General features: G+C 40.2%; 1 protein-coding gene across 4 annotated transcripts; it reads right to left on the reverse strand.

Annotated features, from left to right (window-relative positions):
- Nucleotides 1-180: 180 nt before the first annotated feature.
- Nucleotides 181-24,081, reverse strand: TBC1D7 (TBC1 domain family member 7). 4 transcript variants are annotated; one of them, XM_063096995.1, is made up of 8 exons: nucleotides 23,954-24,081; nucleotides 22,389-22,554; nucleotides 21,098-21,178; nucleotides 18,546-18,733; nucleotides 11,211-11,348; nucleotides 4,112-4,257; nucleotides 2,956-3,085; nucleotides 181-1,918 (listed from the first exon to the last, which is right to left on the reverse strand). In XM_063096995.1, exons 2-8 carry the CDS (start codon nucleotides 22,498-22,500, stop codon nucleotides 1,832-1,834), a joined length of 882 nt encoding a protein of 293 aa, XP_062953065.1. In that variant the 5' UTR covers nucleotides 22,501-22,554; nucleotides 23,954-24,081; the 3' UTR covers nucleotides 181-1,831. The 4 variants fall into 4 exon arrangements, with proteins under 4 accessions (XP_062953065.1, XP_062953064.1, XP_062953067.1 ...); XM_063096994.1 differs by having other exon boundaries at nucleotides 23,872-24,081; XM_063096996.1 differs by lacking the exon at nucleotides 181-1,918 and adding an exon at nucleotides 2,349-2,474 and having other exon boundaries at nucleotides 23,872-24,081.
- Nucleotides 24,082-24,172: the final 91 nt, after the last annotated feature.

The following is a 24,172-nucleotide window of genomic DNA, read 5'->3' on the forward strand; positions in this document are numbered from 1 at the left end:
AACGGGATCCTCATTTACTCTATTAATGATCTCACAGTGGGCCTTTAAAAATCTTCTGCTGAATAGTTTTCTAATAAGGAAAACTCTTGATGGTATCAAATTGACTCACTTCAAGAAAAAAAATCCCCACCCCACACTCTGTAGCCAGAAAGATTGTACCAAACTCGGTTTGACAAAATATATTTACAGAATATTTATTTTCAGGTTCCCTAGCAGTACAGTAGTCATCTTCCACTTCAGATCACCTGGACCCCAGCCAGAATGGTGATGTGAGAGGAACTTTATCTGTCAGCCTTCCTCCTCCCCACACGTCCCAGGCTCCTGGCTCCTGGCTCTGAGCTCCCGACTCCCAGCTCTCGGATCCCGGCTCCTGGCTCCCACCTCCCACGCTCACTCTCCTGCAGGCATCACTTCTCTGGGCATTCAGGCATGAGTTAGCAGGAGCACACACCTTGAAACTATCCTCTTGAGAGACTGACTTTTTTTTTCTTTCTGGAGTTGGGATGTACTAACACCACTTCATCATCTCTATTTTACTAAAAATGTGTGCAAATGATATAAGGCTCAGTAATTAAACAGAAGTAACATTATTTTTGTTTTATGACTTCTCTGTAAATTTCATATATTCCCCCAAGATACCTAGATAGTAGGCAACTGGGGAAGGAATTCCTTTGTGTGTTTTTTCTTATACCCCCAATTGGATTAAAAGTTCTCCAGGGGCTGAGGGGATCACTGAATAAATGGCTGGCAACAAGTCATTTCTTAAAGTCATTTCTTTAAGAGGTTCTTCTTCTAAGTGTATTTTTGTTTTTAATAAAGAAATACTCTTGGATATGTTACTGTACATAACCACCAGCTGATTTCAATTCAGTTTTCTCTGAACTTTTTCTCAACAGACATTTACATATTTGGGAGGGGCTGAATCCTCAGAATTGTAACTCCATAATTTCATCGTCTCCCTCCTCTCTTAGGGGATGGGGTGAGGTGGAGAGTCCAATTCACCACTCAGGCTCTTACAAGTCTGACAGATGAAATCAGTCTGAAACAAAGGGTCCATTTTTCACTCACCAGTCTCAAAGCCAGCAACTGTCCAATGAATTGTGACTCTTATGTAGCACAACATGGCTTAGGGGTCATTAGCTATTAACTTTAACCTGCCATTTCTCCCACTCCTTTTGTGTGTGGCACAGTGCCCTTAAGTCTACCCAACATTTAATGACCCATGAGGAAAAAGCATGAGTCCAGTAAAATATCAAACAAGTACTTTCTCTGGTAAATTTAGATGTATTTTGTTTTAATAATGGTTTTATTCCAACTGGAACAAAGAGAAAAAAAAGAAGTAAGATCTTTTTAAAAGGCTTTTTAGCAAGATGAAGCCTCAGAAGGAAGTCGGCTTATATTTAAACAGGTACTGCATCAAGAAAAGCCAACCAGAGGTGTCAACGGAAGGAAGTTGCTCTTTATTCCAGAAATAGACCTTAGAAAGTAACTAGCTTGATGCTAATTAGACAGAGGCAGGGCAGGCTTAGTTATGCACTGCTTATTAATGTACCCTCCCACCCGGACTGATAAAAACTGGGAGCTGTTTTCTCACAACCCTTATAAAATGCTGTTCAGAGATGAACTTGGCATTTCTGTAATAACCAAAAGATGCTGCTCCACAACACAGCAACACCAGGTATTTCAATTAAATGATTTTACTGGAAAAAAAAAAATTACACTTGGAGCACCGAAGCAAGAAGACTATTTTCAATCAGTTTAGTATGTCATGTGCCAAGAATAAAATGCTCAGGGCAGGCCTGGCAGACTGTCCAATCCCTATCGGGAGTGCTCAGGCTGAATGTACGGGGTTCCCACAGTGTTTGTGCCATAAGTCGATGGCCTTGCTCACGATCGCATCCGAGCTGTCCTGGGGAATCTGTGGAGAAGCAAACCAGTCTTCATGAAATTTCAGGGTTTACAACTTCAGTATCTTCCCTCATTCACTGCAGCATAAAACTTATTTCCACCAGAATTTTTACTGTTTTTCATAAAGTGACAGCATAAAAGGCTTGTTTCACATGCCACCTGAGGACATACGAAGGAACTCTGGTGTCTGGTTGCCCAGGTTCAGATCCTACACTACCCACTGTGCACTCCTGGGCAGATTACCTAAGCTACATGGGTTTCAGATCCCCAGCTCTGAAATGGAGGAAACGACAGCCCAGCTTCTGAGAGCTATTTACAGGATGACATGAGATAACTCATGAAAAATACTTAGCACAGGCATGGCACTGTTAGCCACTAATTATTATACTAATGATTCATTTATTCAATACACATTCACTTAGTAGTTATTATTTACCAGGTCACTGATCAAATGTTAATATTGACTAATTAAAAAAAAAAAAGAAAGAAAGAAAGATTTCAGGTCCTGTGGAATTCATTCAGGTGTAAGTCTCTTTACTTCTGCTTCTTGCCTGATAAAGAGTATCCTAAAATACATAGGGAGGGAAAAGTTGAAACATTTAGCCCTTTTTCAACATACACTAAATTAATACTTAAGCACAGTAATAAACCCAACTGGAATTACACCAGAGATAATAACAGAAATTAAAGGGTTTATAAAATTCTCCCAAATGTCAGGATTACTTTTCCATTGGCAAAAATCATTCATCCTGCAGTTACAGATCTCACTTCTTCCTTTTTCTGACATGCCTGCTGGTGGTCTCATGGGACTAAGTGGGCATACACATGCAATGCTCCTGTGCTCAGACCATCATCCCCCAAAGTGAGGAGGCAAACTATAATCCACAGGCCAACTTTAAGCACAAATGTTCCCAGGGAAAAAATGTTTCTTATAATATAAAAAAAAATACTGTGTTATTTCTTTGAAATAATTTAACACAACAGGAAAATTTGGCTTGCTAGGCTGACTTCATTTCTAGATTCAAAATCAAATTAAAGAACACTTACATTTTCCAGAAACTTTGTTATCTTCTCTGCACTGTTCAGTGCCATTACTTTTATTTTAAAGGTTAATAAAATTTCCACAGCTACAAAAACTAGGATTTTACAGGATCCACTTACAACTTTATCCCAAATCCTACAAAAAAATATATATGATGAAATTACATGAGTCTGAAATTATATTTACCTAGACATCTCAAATTACAAAATAAAATCAAATTACTCCTATTTTATGTATAAGCTTCAGAGAACAACTACTGTGAAATAATCATTAAAAACAACAACAAAATAGATAAACCATTTGAAATCTATTTTAGACATAATCATAATTAGAAGGAAAAAGGAAAGTTAACTGAAAAATAATGTTCACTAGAAATTTACCAAATGCCCATTCCCTCATGTTGCAAACCTACACTTTGGGGGATGGAAAAGAAAGTCCTAAATCATACTTTAAATCACACGTATTTTACTAATACTCTGTAGTACTGCATGCTAAGGAACAACAAAAGAAGCATATGAAATGAGATAAATTCAATTCCATTGCCAGTGGTTCTGGGTGACAGATTTCTTAAACTTCTTTAAGGACTTAATGAGCCGGTTATTGATATGCAACCACTCTAAAATTATTCTGATAATTCCTATGACTTTTAATATTGGTATTATACTCTACACGCTCCTGTAATGTTCTCTGTATATTGCCCTTCTTCTCAATTACGTCATAAAGTCTTGGAGGGACAGGGCCAGGACTCAGAAATACCTATAACATGTGTCTGAAACTGACTGGAAGAGCTGAGTCTCAAATCTTCGACTGCCTTCAGCTCCTTTAAAGATGCCATGATAAAACTAAGGAATACCAAGATTACCACAGGTTAGGATCTATCACATTTCTGGAAAAGAGGAGCTCATGCTTATATAAACTCCTGGATCCTGTTTCAGATGTGACTATTATACAGCATTTAACACACTGAGGGCTCTCAATTTTTCTAACTGTATACTCAATAATAAGCAGAATCATGTGCTGTTATGGTAGCTGCTGAAGAAATTTACTTCAAATTACTATATTGTTCTGAAGCAAGTTTATATTCTCAGGGATGATCTCAAGAAAGGCCAGGATTCTTCTCTCACTCCAAGCCTTCAGTATGTCTTTAAAAGAAACACTTGCCTCTGTAAACTGGATTCGGGCAAGCATCCCGCAAAGCACTTCTTGAACCAGACATCATAAGGAAGTTTGGACACTGCAGAACATGACTTCATATGACTCAGCAGTCTGCTGTCTTCCAGATTCAAGTATTGTTCAAAAGCCTTTGGCTAAAGATTAAACAGGAAGAGATAGAACTCATTTCCTATGACATAACATCACCCGATACTACAGCCTATGATGAAAACAATGTACGTGCTGAATGCAGGGAAGTGCTAGAAAACAAAAGTTCAGAATCATTCAAGTTACTTGTGAAACAGCAGTTTACCAGGTCAGTACTAACTAGAGGAACCAACCCTCCATCTGGTACTGATGGGTTTCCAGGGACACAGGACTCTTTCAGTGCTAAAACCGCAAAGTCCCAGGCAAAAGAGAGTGATTGGTCACCCTGATACTAACTGCACTAACCAGGTTCAACTGTCTAAGGCAAAAGTCCACAGCAAAATTCAATTGTTCTGGGGAGCTAAGAATGGCCCATGATATTACTGGCTAGTCTAGAGCAATATATTATATACAAGAATACTTCAAAATGTTCATGGAAAAGTAGAATTAAAAGATACTATGAATCTTTCCATGAACTTTTTGAGCACCCTCATATACAGGAAAAAGGGGAAAAGAAGAAGTATAGAACCAAAGAAACAGAGTGGGTGGGATTAGGGTGGGGAGAGGGAATCAGGAAGAATGAGACAAAAAGAGATGGACATGAAAAAGGGCCAGTCACTGACCATGCATATGCTATCCTGTATATGTATGACCAGTGCCAAGGAGCCTTAAACAACAGGGACGTCCAAAGGATGAACTCTGTACCCAACACAAATGTGCACGAGAATTTCTTGGAAACAGAGGAATAACACGGATGGAACAAAGTACCTGGATTCATCTGGTAGCCTCCCCTACATAATGTTAAACAGCAGCCAACCCTAGAAGGCTGGGAGAGCCAACAAAGCCAGCTCCCTAGACCTGGACAAATGCACCTTGCACAAGCTGCTGTACTTAAGAGTCCACTGGCTAAGAATGGACCCCAAGAGTCAAACCTCAAAGTCCATACAAACTGTCTGGAAGAATATAACCAGATCCCAAATCACCTAAGCCAATGTAAACGTTTATATTACGAGATATCTACATCTCTTTGCTTCTTTCACAGAGGTGATTCGTAACCTTTACAATGTCCACTATAGCCAGTTACTGCTACATACAGGGAATAAAGTAAAATAAAGAAGTCTCTGACTTCAAGGAGCTTACAGCTTGACTGAGAAAGACAAGAGGTAACTATAATAACTGTAACGCTATGATGCTCTGACGGGAATAAGCACTAGATGTTGGGTACACTCAGGAGGGAATCTTAACCCAGGATTTAGAAGCGAGAAAGTTTCCCAGGAGAGGTGACATTTGAGCTGACCCCTGAAGAATGGACAGGAGTTAGCCAGGCAAAGAGGGTCCCACCTACTAATATCTGGTCAAACTTTCCCCTCCGCCTTTCAGGGCATCTGTTTTCTGTTTATCTAACTTCCCTACATTACTCAACACTTCCTAGAGCCTCTCAAGAACACTACGTACAACTTCCCAAACAAGAAACACTTCTCCAAAGTACAAGTTGCCAAAAGTCTCCTATCCTGGCCTTTCACCTAAGGAACCCTATTCTAGCATTTTGGTTGGTTATGCCAATAGTATATATATACCTGTATGTACTTTCTCCACAAAGTGACATGATTGAAAACACACACACACATTTATATGTTATGTCTCAGAGCAAAGAAAATTTCATCCAAAACTCAGTGCAAATAATAAGATACAGATGAGTGAACATTTTTAAACCATTGTCTTTTTCTTTTATCAGACTGTAAGCTCCCTGTGGGCAGGGACCATATCTGTTTTGTTCACTGCTAGTTCTCCAGTACCTAGAACAATACTTGCCATAGTAAGCACTCATTATATACTTGTTGAGTAAATGAGTATCGTGAATTAATATGAAGTTTTGAAATACATTAATCAACATCTTGATAATCACTCAACATACATCTTTTTGCCAACAACTTATTCTTTTTCTAAATATCTTTTCCTGATTTATAATATGCTATTATAAGAAATCTTTACAAAAAAAAAGAATAAAGAAGGATATAAAGATCATTTACAATCACATACCCAAAGACAACTACTGGTAACATTTAGGTTGTATAGCACCCATCTGTTTTTCTGAACACACACACACACTTTTCTGTCTTTTATTAGTTGGACTCATACTAAATAAACAATTTAGTATTTTGCTTTTTGCACTTAAATTGTGGGCATTTTCCCAAGTTAATAAACAACACTAAAGGGTTAATATCTCTAAATAAAGAAAGCTTCTAAAAACAGAAGAAAAAAGCCAAGAACCTTACAGAAAAAAAATGCAAATGGCTCTTACCCATATGAAAAGATGTTCAACCCTGCTTATGACAGAAGAAATGCAATCTAAAACTACACTGAGGTATCATTTCTTACCTATCAGACTGGCAAAAATCCAAAAGACTAATGACATACCATGCTAACAAGGCTGTAAGGAAACAGGCTATAGGAAAACAATCTACTGGTTATGAGGAAGCAAAAGAGTATGAGCTCTGTGAAAGGGAATTTAGCAATATCTAGCAAAATAGTATATGCATTTACCTTTTAATCCAGCCAATCTATTTTTAGGGAATCTATCCCAAAAATATACTGGCAAACAAATGAAAAGATATGTGTGCAAAGCCATTCATCTCTAACACTGTGTATAATAGTAAAATACTGGAAACTTCTCAAATGGCCAATAGAGGATAGGTTGAATAAACTAGGGTGTGTATATTATCTATACGATAGTAAGCAGCCATGAAAAGATATAAGGAATATCTCTATAAACTACTATGGCATGATCTCCAGCACATATAAGGTAAAACAGCAGGGCAGGAAAAAAATGTGTATTGTATGCTACAGTTCAACCTAAGAAAGAAGGTGAATGCAAATATTTATGTATGTACATTATTTTAATGGAAGGAGATATTAATATTGCCTGACATTTTTCACACTCAGAAAGTGATAGATGTAATTTATTATAACCATAATTACATTTTACTGCTAAATATTTAGGCTATTTCCAATATTTCCATGACCCCAAACTGTTATGTTATGAAGAAATTAGAACATATATCATCAACAGAAGGCAAAACCTGACTAAAAAGGTACTTAAGCAGAATTTATATTAAACTTAGGAAGAAGCCGCTAATACTATTCATGAAAAAAACTTCTTTAGGATAGCTTTAAAAAGTTGTGGCAGTAGCAATGAAAGAAAGCTCACTTACTCTAATGACTAAACACAAGTAAGTCTGAGATGGTTTAAGAGAAGCTTTCCATGCCACACAATTAAGTTGGCCTCTATTTTCCTTGGCAATGAGAGGCGTTGGCAAAGAGCTGACTTTTGAGAAGCTGGTAAGGAGAGAAGCTAGAATGCAGTGCTAGGGATCAGAGCACTGCAGCACAGTAAACAAGTTCTCACTCAGGTGTTCTTATCTTCCTCTGTTCATCACACGCACCTTTCCCTAGAGCTATAAAGCAATGTACATTTTGTAATAATGAATTTATGTGGTCCAACCACAAAAAAACATGAAAAGATGAAAGACAAGATTATAGAAACTCTAACACGAAGCTAGGAAGATCCACTATGCAATGATAATAAAAAATTTCAACACACTTTAACTCAAAAGAAAAGTTCATGCAGATGACTTGTGCCTAAATCAAACAGCAACACATTCTGAAGAACTTTTTTGAAAACTTCTTAACTATTTAATTTAGAACTATGTGCTAGGCACTATAATGTACATACTAAAATAAACCCCCCTTTTTAATAAGAAAATAAGATTTAAGAGACATTAAGTATCTTGCTGATCCTAAAATTCATTTTTAAAAAGAAAAAAGAAAGTTCAAGAATAGCCAAGGCATTTTTGAAACGGGAACTTTCTTCCCTAACAGCTATCAAAAATATACTAGAAAACTATATTACATAAGTCATGTGGTATTGGTCCAGGAACAGACAAATAGCTCAATGGAAAAAAGTCCAGGAAGAGATACAGATATATACAGAGATCCAATATATGATAAAGGTGGCATTTCAAATCTGAAAAAAGTAATGAACTAACAAATAAACAGTGGAAGTGACAGTTCTACTGCTTACTGTGTGACCTTAAGCAAGTTACTTAACTTCTCTGTGCTTCAGTTTCCTCATCTTCAAAAACAAAGATGCTTCTATGCAGTAATTCATTAATAAAACAAATTCAGCACAGCCTGGCATGAAGTGCCTTCTCAATGACACACTAAGCAGAGGGGAGAGGAGGAGCGGAGGGGTAGTGATGTGCTGGTGGAACTTGTGGTGTTGCAGGGTAAGTGTAAAGGAGTAAAATCCAGTGTGTGTCTGACACCAATCACAAAGATAAATTCCTGACTAATTAAAGGGCTAAATTTAAAATGCTTACACATTTTAGGAGAGAACAAAGAAAACATGTTTTTTAACCTTAGGGTTGAAAAGGGCTAATTAAGATACAAAGCAGCAGAAGAAAAATATTGACAAATCTCATTGTATCAAAACTTAAAATCTTTGTACAATAAGAGAAAGGGAGAAAGTATTTTCAACACACATAACAGATAAAGGATAAATACCCAATGTATACCAGTAACTCTTACAAAGCCGACAAAATAATAGAAATATGCAGAGCTGCTCAACTTCACTAGAGACTGAGAATATGAAAATTAAAATGAGATATTTTCATAATCAGATGGGCAAAATTTTAAGAGACTGATACTATCAAGTATTGGCAATCAGGTGGGAAACAGAACATCTCATAATCTGGTGGGAGCATAAATCGATATGACCTTTGGATGAGTGACTTGGCAGTTTAAATTTTGAACATGTCAAAAATAAATAAATAGATAGATAGATAAATAAATAAATAAATACACAGATTTTGAATATGTCTCCCCTTCACCCGAGCCTTTCCTCTCGGGTACCTAACCTTGAAAAATACACATATACATGAGGAACATGTACAGGGCATGTTTACAGTTGGTATGGATCTGTTATATTTAATTACAGTAAATTTATAACAAGAAATGCTATGAGTAAATTTTTTAAAAAGATGAGTGGTTGGGCCGGCCCGTGGCTCACTCGGGAGAGTGTGGTGCTGATAAAAAGATGAGTGGTTCTAAATGAGTGGTTCTCAACCCTCCCTACACATCAGAATCACCTGAGCTTCTACACAGTTACAGTTCCAGGGCCCCAGCGCCAGAGAGTCTGATATACTTGGTCTGAGAAGAGGAAAGGTGAGGGTAATTTTGAATAGCTTCCAGGTGGTACTAACAGGAAGTCAGAAATGCAAACTAGGAATTTATCTGTACTGATGTGGAAAGTTCTCCAAGACATTAAGTTAAAAACCACATGCCAAATGTATGGTGTGATACTATTTTGTGCTTTTAAAAAACCATTTATATATACATGCTCATAAAAGAGTCTAGAACAATACACACCAAGCTGATGGCAATGTTTCCTTCTCAGAAAGCAGGGTCGGGGGCTAGGGGGTGTTGGTACAGATCTAAGGAGATATGGATTCACCTAGATTGCTTAAATTCATCTGAGAACATATTCATCTACTTACATTATCAAAAATAAAGAATGAATTTTTTAAACTTAGCATAAACTATCAAAATGCTACTTACTCCAAAATTTAATAAGAAAAGGTAATTAAATCATGGTATAATTGAGACCTCCTGATTTAATTAAGCAACTAACATTATATTTATTTATGCTCCAATTCCATGCTTAAATTTTTTTATTGAAATCAACTAAGTGGATCAAATTTCAAAATCTTAAAAATCAAATTTTACTTGATTGAAAGAGATAAAAACTGCTCTCCTAAGTGCTCTGTGAAGCTGAAGGGCCCTGCCCATTGTCCTAGTAATATATAACTGACAAGGTCAGAGCCGGGATACTCCATGCTCACCCAGCCTACATGGCTCCCCTCAGCTGACCCTATGCCCTGTATTAGGAGTTACCACTCCCAGTAGAATTTTCAAATGAAATAACTCAATGATTTAAGAAAAAAGAGATTCATTTTTATAAATGAGATAAGGAAGAAAACCGGGAAAAAAGGGAATGGCAAAGGAAGATTGGCTTATACTTTGAGGCACGTGCCAGTCAATCCTCTAAGTCCCCACGCCAGGGTCTGGCAGAGACAGCGCTGCCTTCCCCATATCCATGCACTTCTCCTTCTTCACTAACAGAAGCCCTATTTCAATGGGAGACCACAGGTGCCAGGCTTTAAAAACACAGTTCCCAGCCTCCACTACAGATGGGGTGGCCAGGTGACATGGTCCCATGCAGAAGGAAAGCCTGCTAAAGAGCAACAGACTTGACTGGCCTGTCCCTTTTACTCCTTCACTTTTATCTTTGCCCTCCCTTCCTTCCTGCCCAGAACATGGATGTCACAGCTGTCAGTACAACAGCCATCTTGTATGATGAGAGGAAGGATCGTGCCTAAGAATGCTGGAGCAAAATGACAGAACCTGGAGCCCTGTCCCTACCGTAGCATTACAGCACCAGCTCTGGACTGCCTCACCTCTTTGCTTCTGGTTACATGAGAGAAAACAATAAAGCTTCTATTAGTTGGGCTTTCCATTTACTGAGCCAAACCTAAACCTTAGCTAATACAGAGGGATAATTCTATATAAAGCAAGTGGAGACTGCACCAGAATAAGGAATACTATACAGCAGGGACTGGTAACCTATGGCCTGCAGAGGGGCAAATCCAGCCACGAGCATTCTTTTAACATTGTCTATAGTTGCTTTTATGCTACCACAGCTGAGTCGAGTGGCTGCAATAGAGACCATCTGGCCCACCAAGCTGGACATATTTACTATCTGGCCTTTTACAGAAAATATTCGCTAAGCCCTACTACAGGGGGTCCAGTCATATCTGTAGCAGCACCAGGAGGTAAGAGTATTCCCTGAAGACCTCCAGTAGCATTTGCCTACCCCCAAACAACCAAAAAACCCATTGCTCACCAGCTGGGGTAAAGAATCCCGGTACTTATTATTTAATTGGTTCACAAAGCATCGGATGATCCAGTAGCAGTCGACACTATCCTCCACCATTTCTTCCATGGCTTTAGCAATGGCAAGAAATACTTCATCATCTGGCTCCTGAAAGATTAATAATAAATCTCAAGAGGGAGGCAGTAGAAGAGCAAAATACATATTTCTTTAATAAAAACCAACACCTTGCCCCCTAAATTTTGAAGAGGCTGCATTAATAAATCAAAGTAGGATAAAAAAGCACAGATTCCATCACTAAAGAAAAGAGACGAGTAACAACAGAAGTCTATTTAAATTAATGTTGCCTGCCAATGACTAGGTTTCAGGCTGAGCATGCAGAGATTCTCCAGCTTCTAACATTAAACCTATCGTGGAGTCAACATTAATCATAAGCAAGGCACTGACTCCACCCCAAGATATTCTCAGCGCTAAGTGAGAATTTCTTTCAAAAGGACATGACAAACAGCACAAACAATACTTGGAGACATTTATCAATACAGTAATTCGCAAATATTGGAGGACTCCAAAAAAGATTAATAAAATGCTTGCTTATTTCAAAGCACTCATGCATCCCTTTAGACTTTTGTTCTATCTTCAAGCACCTAATATGTTAAAATGACCCTAGAATCAGAAGAAGCTTAGGAATCAAAAGAATGGCATTTCTCAGACCTTGCATCAATACTCAAAATATGAAAGTAAACAAGTAAATTTCAATAGAGAAAACTTTTTGAAAATCTACTTTGTTTTCAAACACCATATCATACACAAAAAGCTTTACATTTTTATCTAGGATTTAATATCCAAAGGATTTTAATGTTAAAAAGAAACTAAGAAGTATCTTTCCAGACTTCTGGTCAAGATGGCAGAATAGACGGTCCCCAGTGTCACTCTCTCCCACAAATCAACGAATTTACAACTATAAAAATGTAACATCAGCCAAGCTGGGGCTGCTGGAGCTGACATGAAGAGGAGGAGAAACCTATGGAACTCATGAAGGTGGGAGAAACCACAAAGAGAGATAGAAAAAACTGCTCTCAGCATTTTGGGCCGTGGCCACTCTAATGCTGGAGCGCATGGAGCAGGAGCCGGCAGAAGCCACAGCTGTGCCCTTTAGATGGAATCACTTGGCGGCGGAAGGTGAGAAGAGGACTTTGGTGGCCCCCAGGACAGCAAGACCACTAACAGGGTTCCCATGGACCCACACAGGAGCGAGGAGCCAGAACAGCTGAAAAAGGAGAGCCACTCAGAGGCCGGTGAGTCATCGCAAGGGACTGGTGCACAGCCCATCCCATGGGAAGTGTTTGGAGCATGGATGGTTGGGAAGACAGGCCCACCAGGAGAAAACTGGGACACAGCAAGGACAGCCAATCCAGCCCCCAATCAGCACAGGACCACTCAGAGGAGACTGGTTGGGAATGCAGAATTGCATGGGGTGCAGTTTGATGAAAAAACTCAGGCCCACATCAAAGTTTCTACACAACCCAGGTGCACTGAGTATCTAGAGAGCCAGAAATACCTATAAAGTCAACCATTAAACCCTGAGCTGCACAAAAAGCCCTCCCTAGGGAAACAGCAGCACAGCAGCAATTTACCTCAACCACACAGCTCAAGTACTGGTTCCCACAGGAAGTTCCCCTGTTTTAGTAGTAAACAAAGGACAAAAACTTAGTTCTGGCCCAGGCACACCATGAATGCCTTGAGGCCCACCGGGGACATGAGGCATGAAGCCAAGGGCAGGACCCCTGCCCACAACCACTCACACCACCAGCACCTTGGGGCCCCACCCAGGAACCCGAGGATTGGAGCCAAGGACCAGATCTTACTCCCATATACAGGCACACCACCAATGCCTAGGGTCCCGCCCAGGGACCCGGGGCTAGCAGCCAGGGACCGGACCCCCTTCCCACAACCAGGCACACCATGCCAGCACCTCAGGGCCCACCCAGGGACCCAAGGCCCCGAGGCACAGAGAAGGGGACCAAACCTCCCTCCCACAACCAGGCACACCATGCCAGCACCTCAGGGCCCGCCCAGGTACCTAGGGCATGGAAAAGGGGACCGGACCCCCCTCCCACAACCAGGCTCACCACGCCAGCACCCTCGGGCCTGCCCAGGGACCCAGGATAAGGAGTTGGAACTGGACCCACCCTCCCACAACGAGGCACCCCGCACCAGCACTTCAGGCCTGACCTGGGGCATGGAGAAGAGGACCGGACCCCCCCTCCCACAACCAGGCACACTGTGCCAGCACCTTGGAGCCTGCTCTGGGACCCAGGGCATGGAGAAGGGAAACAGACCCCCCTCCCACAACCAGGCACCGTGTGCCAGCACCTCAGGTACTGCCCAGAGAACCGAGGAATGGAGAATGGAACCGGACCCCCCTCCCACAATCAGGCACACCATGCCAGAGCCTCAGGGCCTGCCCAGGGACCTGAGACATGGAGAAGGGGACCAGACCCCCCCTCCCACAACCAGGCTCACCACGCCAGCACCTCGGGGCCTGCCCAGGGACCCAGGATAAGGAGTTGGGACTGAACCCACCCTCCCACAACGAGGCATGCCAGGATAGCACATCAGGGCCCACCCAGAGGCCCAAAGCATGGAGAAGGGGACCAAACCTCCCTCCCATGACCAGGCACACCTCGCCAGCGCCTCGGGTCCTGACCGGGGACCCAGGGAATGTAGAAGGGGACCAGACCCCCCTCCCACAACCAGGCATACCGTGCCAGCACCTCAGGGCCTGCCCTGGGACCCAGGGTACGGAGAAGAGGACCAGATTCCACCTCCTACCACCAGGCACACAGCACCAGTGCCTTGGGGCCTGCCATGGACCCGAGGCATGGAGAAGGCGACAGTAACCCCCTCCCACAACCAGGCACACTGTGCCAGCGCCTTGGGGCGTGCCTAGGGACCCAGAGTAAGGAGCTGGGGACTGGACCCTCCTCCCACAACCAGGCACACCATGCCAGCACCTCAGGACCCACTTGGGGACCCGGGGTATGGAATCAGGGATCGGACACTCTCCACAACCAGGCACACTGCCAGCACCACGGAGCAGACCAAAAATATCCCCTCCATGTGGGTGGCCCACCACAGCCACCACAATAACCATGGCTGCTGTGAAGGCGGCTAGATGCCACAACCACCATGCAGATGGTCCACCAGCCACTGGAGTGAGTTGACACAAGGAGAGTCACCAGCAGAGATAAAGGAGGATGTCTGTCTCCACAGAGCCCATTTCATAGTGACGGAAGAGACATCTGCTCTATGATAGTATTGGGGGACCTGATCACGCCCCTCAGCATTGGACCAATCATTTGGGCAGCAAATCAACAGAGTAACCATTACTCTTTCAGAGGGAGAGAAGAAATCTAGAGTGATTGGGGGGAAGGGGGAGAGGAAGAGGGATGGTGCGGGACTGAACAAGGGGCATAAAGAATAATTACAATGTGTAACAATATATATGCTAGTAATATTGATTTGATCAACATATATCAATGTTGAACCCCAAAATTATGTATACGCAATTTTGATTCAATTAAAAAAAAAAAAAAAACAGAAACAAAAAGTATCTTTCCATCCCCCTAAAGAGTTCCAGGTGAAATCAAAATTCCCATTTTAATAAAAGCATTTCACTCTTAGACCTTCTTACAATTTGTTAATATTCCATAAAATGTCAAGAATAATGGAGTTAAAATAATAAAAAATAAATTTATCTAGTCATTTTATTAATGTATCAGAGAAGGATAGAAAAGAAAAAAGAAAAGGGAAATGAGAGTCTCCTTTTCTTGGACTCCCATCTAGTCCTGGACACTGTTAGGTGCCCCCAAATGTGACATGTAACTGACTGCTTCTGACCATGCTGACAGGTTAAAGGAGGAGAGGACCAGCGTCCTTCAGCTGACCACATTCCTGGCCCTGTGCCGAACACTGTCATACACTCTTACTAACAGAAAAAAAAAAATGAGACTGAGTGGAGAGGCATGGGGTGGCAGAGTCCAAAACAAACACTCAAACAGCATGTCTGCCCACGACTACAGTAAAAGGATCTGGGCTCGGAGCATGGACCAGCTGAGCAGGGTGAGGTGGAAACTATCACCTATCATTTAGATTTCTTGAACTAATAGACTGTCTAACCCAACTTAATATGTAACATAAGAACTTGTGTAGGGGCCGACTCCGTGGCGCACTCGGGAGAGTGCGGCGCTGGGAGCACCCGCCGCAGGTTCGGATCCTACATAAGGATGGCCGGTGCGGCCGGTCACAAAAAGACAAAAAAAAAAAAAAAAAAAAAGAACTTATGTAGTACTATCAACTTCATTTTGCCAATGATAAGTGAAATTTCAAGGAGATCGTTAAAGAGTTCCAATTGTTTTTTAGGGACCTTCTCTCTCAATAAACTAATAAAAGTGGATAACCTTTCTTAGCTCTAAGGCTTGTCCATGGATACCATATCATTAACTTCAAAGAATAAGTCAAAGCCCAATCTGCAATAAAAATAAGTAAATTTGCAGACTAGCAAAGCTTGCAAGCAAATCCCTGTTTAAACAATTCACTCTGTTTCAGCCAAACAAATAAAATCTTTTTAAAAAATCCCTGGAGAGAATTGCAATAAAATAACCAAAGCCCGAGAGCTATAATTATTCCTTTGCCTGCTCTCTTCTTCTTCTGTCTTTTTCCCCTTTACAAACAAGAAGAAGCCCAAGTGACTAGAGTTAAGGAATTGGTTACTGATGAAGTTTAGAAAGCAGCGTGGGGCCTATGGGTCTGAGGCTGAGGAGGTAGTGAAGACCAAGGAGGAGGCTGAGGAGAGGTCAGGGCCGAGGAGGGTGCTGACCACAAAACCCGTGAGGCCAAGGCTAAAGAGACAGGCCTGCAGGTCAGAGCTAGAGGTGGCTGGCAGTGCAGGTTACATACATAAATTGAGAATAACGGAAGCCTTTTCATATTTGCAACTGTCAGAGAAGGGAGCTGCAAATATAGAAAGTTGAGGCCAGAATGAACTTGTGATATTGGATTGGAATTGAAAGTATGAGTGTGAGCTCAGGGTTTTTAGTATATAGCGATAAATAAAGATATAAAAAGATGTAGATGTGTGAGCGTGTGTGTGAATGTGTGTATACATACCTCTACTTCCTAGCTCTGTCTGGTGAGAGGGGCTAAAGCAATGACAGCCCAGGAACAATGAGCATATCTCACGCCCTGTTCTTGGTTTCTAAAAACCACACTCCATTCCAAAAAGAAATGATTGATTTCAGGGCTGCAGCACAGAAGTACAAGATGAGCCTGGAGCATCTCATTGTGCCAGAAACTCAGGAAACAGTCAAAATGATGGGGGCTTGTCAAAAAGACACAGGTGTAGCTGGAAAGGTCTCCCACTGGCAAAATCTGGGACAATCTGAATATCAAAAGAAATTATGGTAGTAATGGATTATAGGCCTTTGAATAAAAAAGGAATCCATAAATTCATACTGATATAAACAGGTGAGAGAGAAAAAAACCTCTTCCTTACAGAAGAATGCCAACTAATAAATGCAAAAGGAATGAAGGAATTAGAAAATTACCATTTGGCAACCGGCACAGTAAAAAACAATTCAGGAAAGAATCATTAGTGGATGGATATTTGCAAGTCTCGACATACCTCTTCATAAGTTATCTATTAATTACAAAGGTGAAAAATAGAAACCTTACTGTGGAGAAACCTGCCAGACACCACCAACCAAGTGATCAAAGTTAGCAGCAACAGTTACTGAGTATCATATTTCTGTGGTATTCTTGCCAAAAATGCACAACCAGATCTCAATCACGAGGAACTATCAGACAAACCCAAACTGAGAAATGCTCTACTGGCCAGCGCTCTTCAAAAGTGTCAAGGTCATGAAAGACAAAGAAAGACTGAAGAACCATTCCAGATTTAAAAAGACTGAGACATAGCCACTAAATGTAATGTGTGATCTGAGACTGGATCCTGGATCAGAAGAAGGACATCAGTGGGAAAATCAGCAAAATTTCAATAAGGTCTGTAGATTAGTTCTTAGAACTGTATCAATGCTTATTTTCTGGTTTTGAACATTATACTATGGTTATGTAAGATGTAACATTTGAGGATGCTGGGTGAAGGTATATGAGAGTGCTTATGATTTTTGCATTTTTTGCAACTTTTTTTATGTCCAAAATTATTTAAAAATGAAAAGTTGAAACATAAAAAATTCTAAATCATCAACAAATGGTAAAACTCATGGGTTAAAGTTTAATAAGAAATAGGATATTTACATAGTATTTTTAAAGTGTCTCCCCACAAAAGGAAACAGTGATTACAAAGGGAAAAATAGTAACTTTCCAGTGGAAAATCCCAACAGGCACCACCTTCACCAAGTGATCAAAGTGAACATTACCTCTCATGGAACAAATCCTCACCATGTGCCTCCTGATATGATTCACTGAGAAGGCCACTGCACCACCTACGTGGTATTCTCTGCCCAAAATGAATAACCTGGATCTAATTAGGAGGAAGCACCAGACAAACCTAAATTGTGGGGCTTTCTACAAAATAACCTACCTATACCACTTAATAATGTCAAAGACATGAAAGATAAGACACAGGAACTGTCCCAGATCAATGGAGACTAAAGTAACATAAACTCAATGCAATACATAATCCAGGATCAAATCCTCAACCACAACTTTTGTTTATTTATGATAAAGGGCATTATTGGGACAACTGGTCAAATTTGAATGGTGTCTGTAGATTATATGTCAATATTGTATCAATGTTAACTTCTTGGTTTTAAGACAGCTTTACTGAGGTGTTATCTACAGGGGTGAGCTTGTCTTCAGGAAGTATATGCTGAAAGAATCTGAGGAAATGGGGCATCACATCTGTACCTTATTTTCAAACGGTTTAGAAAAAAATGGGTACAAATACAGGCAAAATGACAAACAATATAAAATGTTAACAACTGAGGAATCTGGGTGAAGAGTATAAGGGAATTCTTCGTAGGATTCTTGCAACTTTTCTACAAATTTAAAATTTCTTCAAAATAAAATGTATTAAGAAAAAAAATAAAAAATAAGGTAGATTGGGTCAGAATGTGCAGGGCCATGGATGCAAGGTAGAGATGTGTTGCTTTTATTCTATTAATGAAACCCCTCCACCAACCAGCCAGGTGCAAAAAACAAAAACAGAAACAATAAAACTCTTGAGGCCCACTGAAACTTTCTAAGGCAAAACAGAATGCAACCAAAGGCTGGCAAGATAGGACAGTCAAGAGTTGAGCTAAGTGTCCAGCCAAAGCAACCACTAACCAGCGGAAAAGAGGGACTTCGAGGCAACTTCCCGGACTCCAGCTGATACATGCGGAGATAGACTTCAACCTGGGGTGTGACGTCACTGACAAAGCGAACGACTTTCAGGGCATGAAGGACATCACAATACTGCTCCTTGCGATACATCATCACCTGGGCATGCGACTCATGGTGTGGAGGCAGGATCCCTAAAGAAAAAAAAAAGGGCAAAATACTGAGACACCAATCTGAATCCCTTCTCTATTAAAGAGAATCCTGTGAGAAGAAGCGCACCGCAATTAGACTAGAATTCACACATATATTTAATTACCATACGTTCTCTTTTAGAAATTCTCACTATAAATAATCCTAAATGTTAAATACTATCAATATTTGAACGGTGATGCATCACTGATATTAAAGGAAAATGAAATGGTATCACGAAAGCCCTTGAATAAGTGTACCACATTAATTCAAGATCATAACCACATCAATTATAATAATTTAACTCAATTCATGGCTGTCAGCCTCGGGGCACCGTTAGCTCCTAAAGGCCTCTCTCTAGCCCTTACACTTGGCCCTATACATCTCAGAACCAGTAACAGCTCATCAAACGCTTCTCTTCTCCAACAGATAAAACTTGCTCACAAAGTATCCTACCTTCAGGGCCGCAGAAATCCTGATCTTCATTGACGACATCACATTTCTGTGACATTTTATGCTCACTAACCCATTTAAATTTAGTACCTACTCATTAGGCTTTGGAGCAAGAACTACATCTTTCTTTACAAACAAATAGCATCGAGAAAACAGAAAGTGGAAAAAACATAGTTCTATGAAAACAGTTCTAGTCTCAGATCTGATAACACCAAATCTCTCACAAATGTGTTAGTCTCTCTGGGCCCTTGTTTCCACATCTGTCAGAGCCAGGAAATGGGATAGATAAGCATCTCACTAAATGTTCTGGACAGAATGCTAGCTCCAAGAGTGTTCATGAGAAAACGGGAACCATGATTTGACTGGTGATGAATCATTGATTTGGGAAACGGTGACAATGAATTTTCAAGGCTCTAAGTTTTGCTATAAAGACAAACATTTTACTTTATTTACTCCCGCCTCATTAAACTTAACAAGCTATACAGAAACACAGATTCTGACGTCAAGCTTCCTAAATTTGAATTCTAGCTCTATAATTAACTGGCTGGATGACCTTCAGCAATTTACTTAATCTCCCTATGCCATCTGAAAAAAATAGAAATAATAATGCCTAATCTCATACAGTTGTGACAAATAAATAAATAAATATACATAAAGCACTAAGTAGAGTACCTGGTATGCACTAAACTAATATAAACCTTAGCTAGTACATTTGACTATCAATCACTCTTTGATAAAAAACACCAAACTAAAATTGTCACCACTTCTCTACGCTGTAACTCCATGGTGGCCTACAAGACAAGGATGGCTTGTATTCCCTTGCTGCCCCCACATTATGTAATCAGACTTACGACTTCAGGTTTTGCAAGTCCTGAAGGTATATTATGTTTTGTAAAGAATACGAGGTCCATAATCTATCCTACCTTCAAATGATTCTACAGACCTGAGCTCAAATCCTAGCTCTGCCACTTACAGGCTATGAGGCCTCAGGCAAGTTATTGAGCCTTGCAGAGTCTTTTTCCCCATCTGTAAAACTAAGATATAGATACCTACCTCACAGGGGAATTCTGAGATTACTCTATATAATTTATGCAAACTACTCAGCCTAGTGACAGGCACACAGGAATGCCCAATAAATAGCAATAACAATTCATATTCCTCATAGAGTTCCATCCTCACCATTATCTTACAACTGACAACCTTAAAAAAAAATTTTTTTTTTTTGAACAAAGAAAAGGAGGGTGGCAATGAATGGCTATTATATGCTTTGGGAGGCTCAACAATGATGAGGGTAAAATTCTTGCACTTAAAAGGGATGCTGCCAGTTACCTGTGGCATGTAATTCACTTTTTCTCCCACAGAAACTATGTAAGACCAGTTTCCTCATTCAGCCACTCATCAGTGGAATTTATTCTTTCACACTCCTAGGGAGCTAAAACTCTCCAATTCCTTTTTGACTCCAATAGCACTCATTAGGAAGTTATACCTCTGCAGCTGAGAATCACAGAATCTAACAAATTTAGAGCTAAAACTCAGGAGTAATTTAACTCAATCTCCTCATTTTACAGATGCAAAAAATGAGACCCAAGGGGGTCTTCCTCCAGGTTACCAGCTAACAGCAAAGCCTAGACCAGTTCACTCTTCTCACAGTCCAGAGCTCTTCCCACACCTCATCTTGGCAACATACATTACTTTCTCTTTTTTCATTAATACTGAAATTCCTAGAGTAACACTTAATGCACTGCTGCTGAAGTCACCTTCTTAAAAGCTTTTATAGTGAACAGTAATTAAGTCTCCTGAAAAAGATCCAATATTCAGTAAAGCTCCTAAACAAACCCTCCTTTTTCTGACTGATAACAAATGATCCCATAATTCAATATTTTTAAAGATAAATCTTCCAACTCATGGTCTCATACCTAGAAGCACCTTCCATACCAATGCACGGTACATGGATGGGAGAGGGAACCTCTGACTAAAAGTACAAAGTTTCTCAATATCTAAAAGAAGAAAAAAAAAAAGTTAGCTTTTTATGCTGATCATGGTATGTAAAAGTGCATTTCATTTTTAAAATTGAAAGTATAGTTATGACATTTCTACAGGAAAGTCACCACATGATCAGCAATTTTAGGAAAGGTAATACTGGTCTGATTTCTAGACCCAGTCTTCTGCCAACTAAGCTATTTAAAAATAATCGGCATTTTACAGCATAGGAGATGCATTCTGCATATATTTCTACATTCCCTGTAACATTAGCAGTAGTTACTAGTTATAGAATTTATGTCATTTAATCCACATTGCAAACCTGGTAGGTAGTTATTGGTCTAAAGATACAAAAACTGAAGCACAAAGCAGTTAAGTGAAAACGGGGGGAAATCCCCATTTTCCAATAATTTAATTATTAATTAATTTAATTATTAATTAATTTAATAATTAAAATTAATTTATACTTAACCACCCTAGCCCTCAATTCCTCTACTTATCAAATGACAATAATAATACCAGACATACTTAAAGCATGGACAGTACAGTGAGGATCAAAGATCAGGTAAGAAATGTTTTGAAAATTTAAAAGCACTCTACAAAAATAAAGTATTATGTTTAATTATGGTTCAGTTTACTCTCCTTTGGTTAACAACAGACCTTATTATGACTGGTTTAAAATAAACTAAAATCTCAAAATACAATGCAGTCTTAGTAATTCCATTAAAAAGAAAATGACCAGGGGCTGGTGAGTTAGCTCAGTTGGTTAGAGTGCAGCCTTATAATACCAAAGTCACGTGTTCAGATCCTCATACTGGCCAGCTGCCAGAAAAAAAAAAAAAAGTTGAATTAAAAGTGGAATTAAGGTGTTACAAAACTAGGAAAATTGAATGGCCTCTAAGAAAAAACAAAAAAATCATGGCCAGAGTTGTTGCAAATTTACCCAGAAGCTGTGATGACACATCTAGACACTGAGAAAAGAAAATATACAGGTTTAATAAAAGAAAAAATATTATTGTCTTCTTTTAGAAACCTTTGACTTTCAGTTAAATATAAACTTGAAACATCTATAACTTTACTCAAAATATTCTATTCTGCTGCCATCACATCACTAAAATATATAGCAAATAACAAACACCTCTGAATATCATTTAAAGCAATAACTACTTCAGAACATCTGGGATGACTGAGAACCACTGTTAGCTGAATTAAACTTATAAAACCCACCCAGACGGTCATCTTTTAGGAGAATTTCTAATGATTTCTTTTCTTCAACTCCACGAAACCCCACTTTTTCATAATACACTGAACGAAAGTTTCTCTGAGAGTCCTCAGTCATGTTTCATTCTTGGAGTGGGGTGGGGGGAGAGATGTAGGAGGAAAAAAAGTTAACCTAGAAACAAAAGAACAATTATTAAAAAAATTTTCAATGATTTTCAATAAATCTGATACACTGATAAACAACCTGACCTTGTATAGGACTCAATATTCAATCTTTCCTTTTTCACCACTTTAACACCACCTCATCTATCCACCTTGGCCAAAAAACAAGTCAAAAGTCCTCTGAGCAACTAAAAGAGATGGCACAAGGTTTATGCACTAGAGCTCCTACTTAGGTATGAGAGCATAATGGGATATTCTGTAGCCATCATCAAAGCGCAAATAAAAAAGTTACAGAAATGGAAAGCCAGGCAAGATATGTTATGCAAGAGGGGTTACCAAACAGTATACACTATGATTCGGTTTTTGTTTTCACAAAAGTGTACACTAAAAAAGTTAAGACTATATTCCCAAATGTCAGCGATGGTTATCTTTATGTAGTAGGAGTCTACATTATTTTAACCTTCTTTCTTTTGCTTGACTGTGTTTTCTAAAATGGGCATTTTGTAAAATGAAAATTTAAGTTATATAAAAGTAAAAAGCCACAAGTTCCTTCCTTATTTTTCTTTTACTTTTTAAACATAATTCTATCAAAGGTAGTTATCAAAATTCAAAACCCACGACAGATAAATGGCATTAAATTATAACCAGAAGGTAAAGATGCGGGTTGATGAATGACAGCACAGAGTGGGAGACAAAAATGACTTAAAATCTGGTATGAGAACTCAAAAAACTCAGTGGTCTCGGGTTCTTCCACAGTAACCGTCATAATGTTGAGGGTAAATCATCAAGAAAAGATCAGACGAGGCTGGCATTTCAAGAACAAAAAAGACGTAATGCATTTTCCAAAAAGTATTGCACTGTCTCACCCAAAGGCTTAAAGTGTTAAGTGCAAAAAAGAGTAAATCCTCAGGAATTAAAAATCCTGAGACCCACCAATGGCCAGGGGAGGGTTTCTTTCTTTTTGAAAAGATAGCCATCTGAACTGATTCGGTTACCGGAAAGATTAGGATTATTTTAGGAAAAGAAATTCTAACGGGTTCTGAGCTCTCAGGACCAGGTGTTTAAAAAAAAAAAAATCCGAAGTATCAAAACGCAAAATGAATTTGCAGATTTATTTTTAAAAAGTATCCAAACCGCTGCACGGCGATATGGTCCCTGTCGCCTGAAGACACCCACTCTTGGATTGCACTAAAATGGCAAAGGCATCTTCTTGGAGGAAATACTATAAATTAAACCTCCCGCCCATGGTCGTCCACCTGACGGAGAGAGGAAAAACACCCTGGTCCAAGACCCCAGGTCCCCACTCGCCCTATTATGTACGCTTCACCTCCAGGAGCGGGAGCACACCCGGGTTGAGACTAAGCGGTCCAGGGGAGGCAGCGGAAACCACGCCGGGTGCGCTGACTGACCGGAGGATGGGCGAGCTGGCGCTGTTGGGCCGCCCAGGGCTAAAGGGCCAGCGCGCGAGGGACGGGTTCACGGGGCGGAGGGAAGCCGCGAAGCACCCGAGCGCGTCGGGGTGGCCTGGGAGCCAAAATCCCGTCGACGCCGCCGACGCCGGACGTGACGTCACTCCGGCGGGGGGGGGGGTGACTGGCGTGCGCATGCGCAGAGGACTGCGCAGGCCC

The sequence above is a fragment of the Cynocephalus volans genome, chromosome 5 (genome assembly GCF_027409185.1).
Source record: "Cynocephalus volans isolate mCynVol1 chromosome 5, mCynVol1.pri, whole genome shotgun sequence".
Lineage (NCBI taxonomy): Eukaryota > Metazoa > Chordata > Mammalia > Dermoptera > Cynocephalidae > Cynocephalus > Cynocephalus volans.

What these genes read in the sequence shown, in the direction of transcription:
- TBC1D7 (XM_063096995.1), bottom strand. Translation starts at nt 22,500, where the DNA reads ATGACTGAGGACTCTCAGAGAAACTTTCGTTCAGTGTATTATGAAAAA. An exon ending in GGGATTCTTTACCCCAGCTG is followed by an intron (nt 4,258 to 11,210) that starts GTGAGCAATGGG and finishes TTTAATCTTTAG; the next exon opens with CCAAAGGCTTTTGAACAATA. An exon ending in TAACAAAGTTTCTGGAAAAT is followed by an intron (nt 1,919 to 2,955) that starts GTAAGTGTTCTT and finishes GCTTCTCCACAG; the next exon opens with ATTCCCCAGGACAGCTCGGA.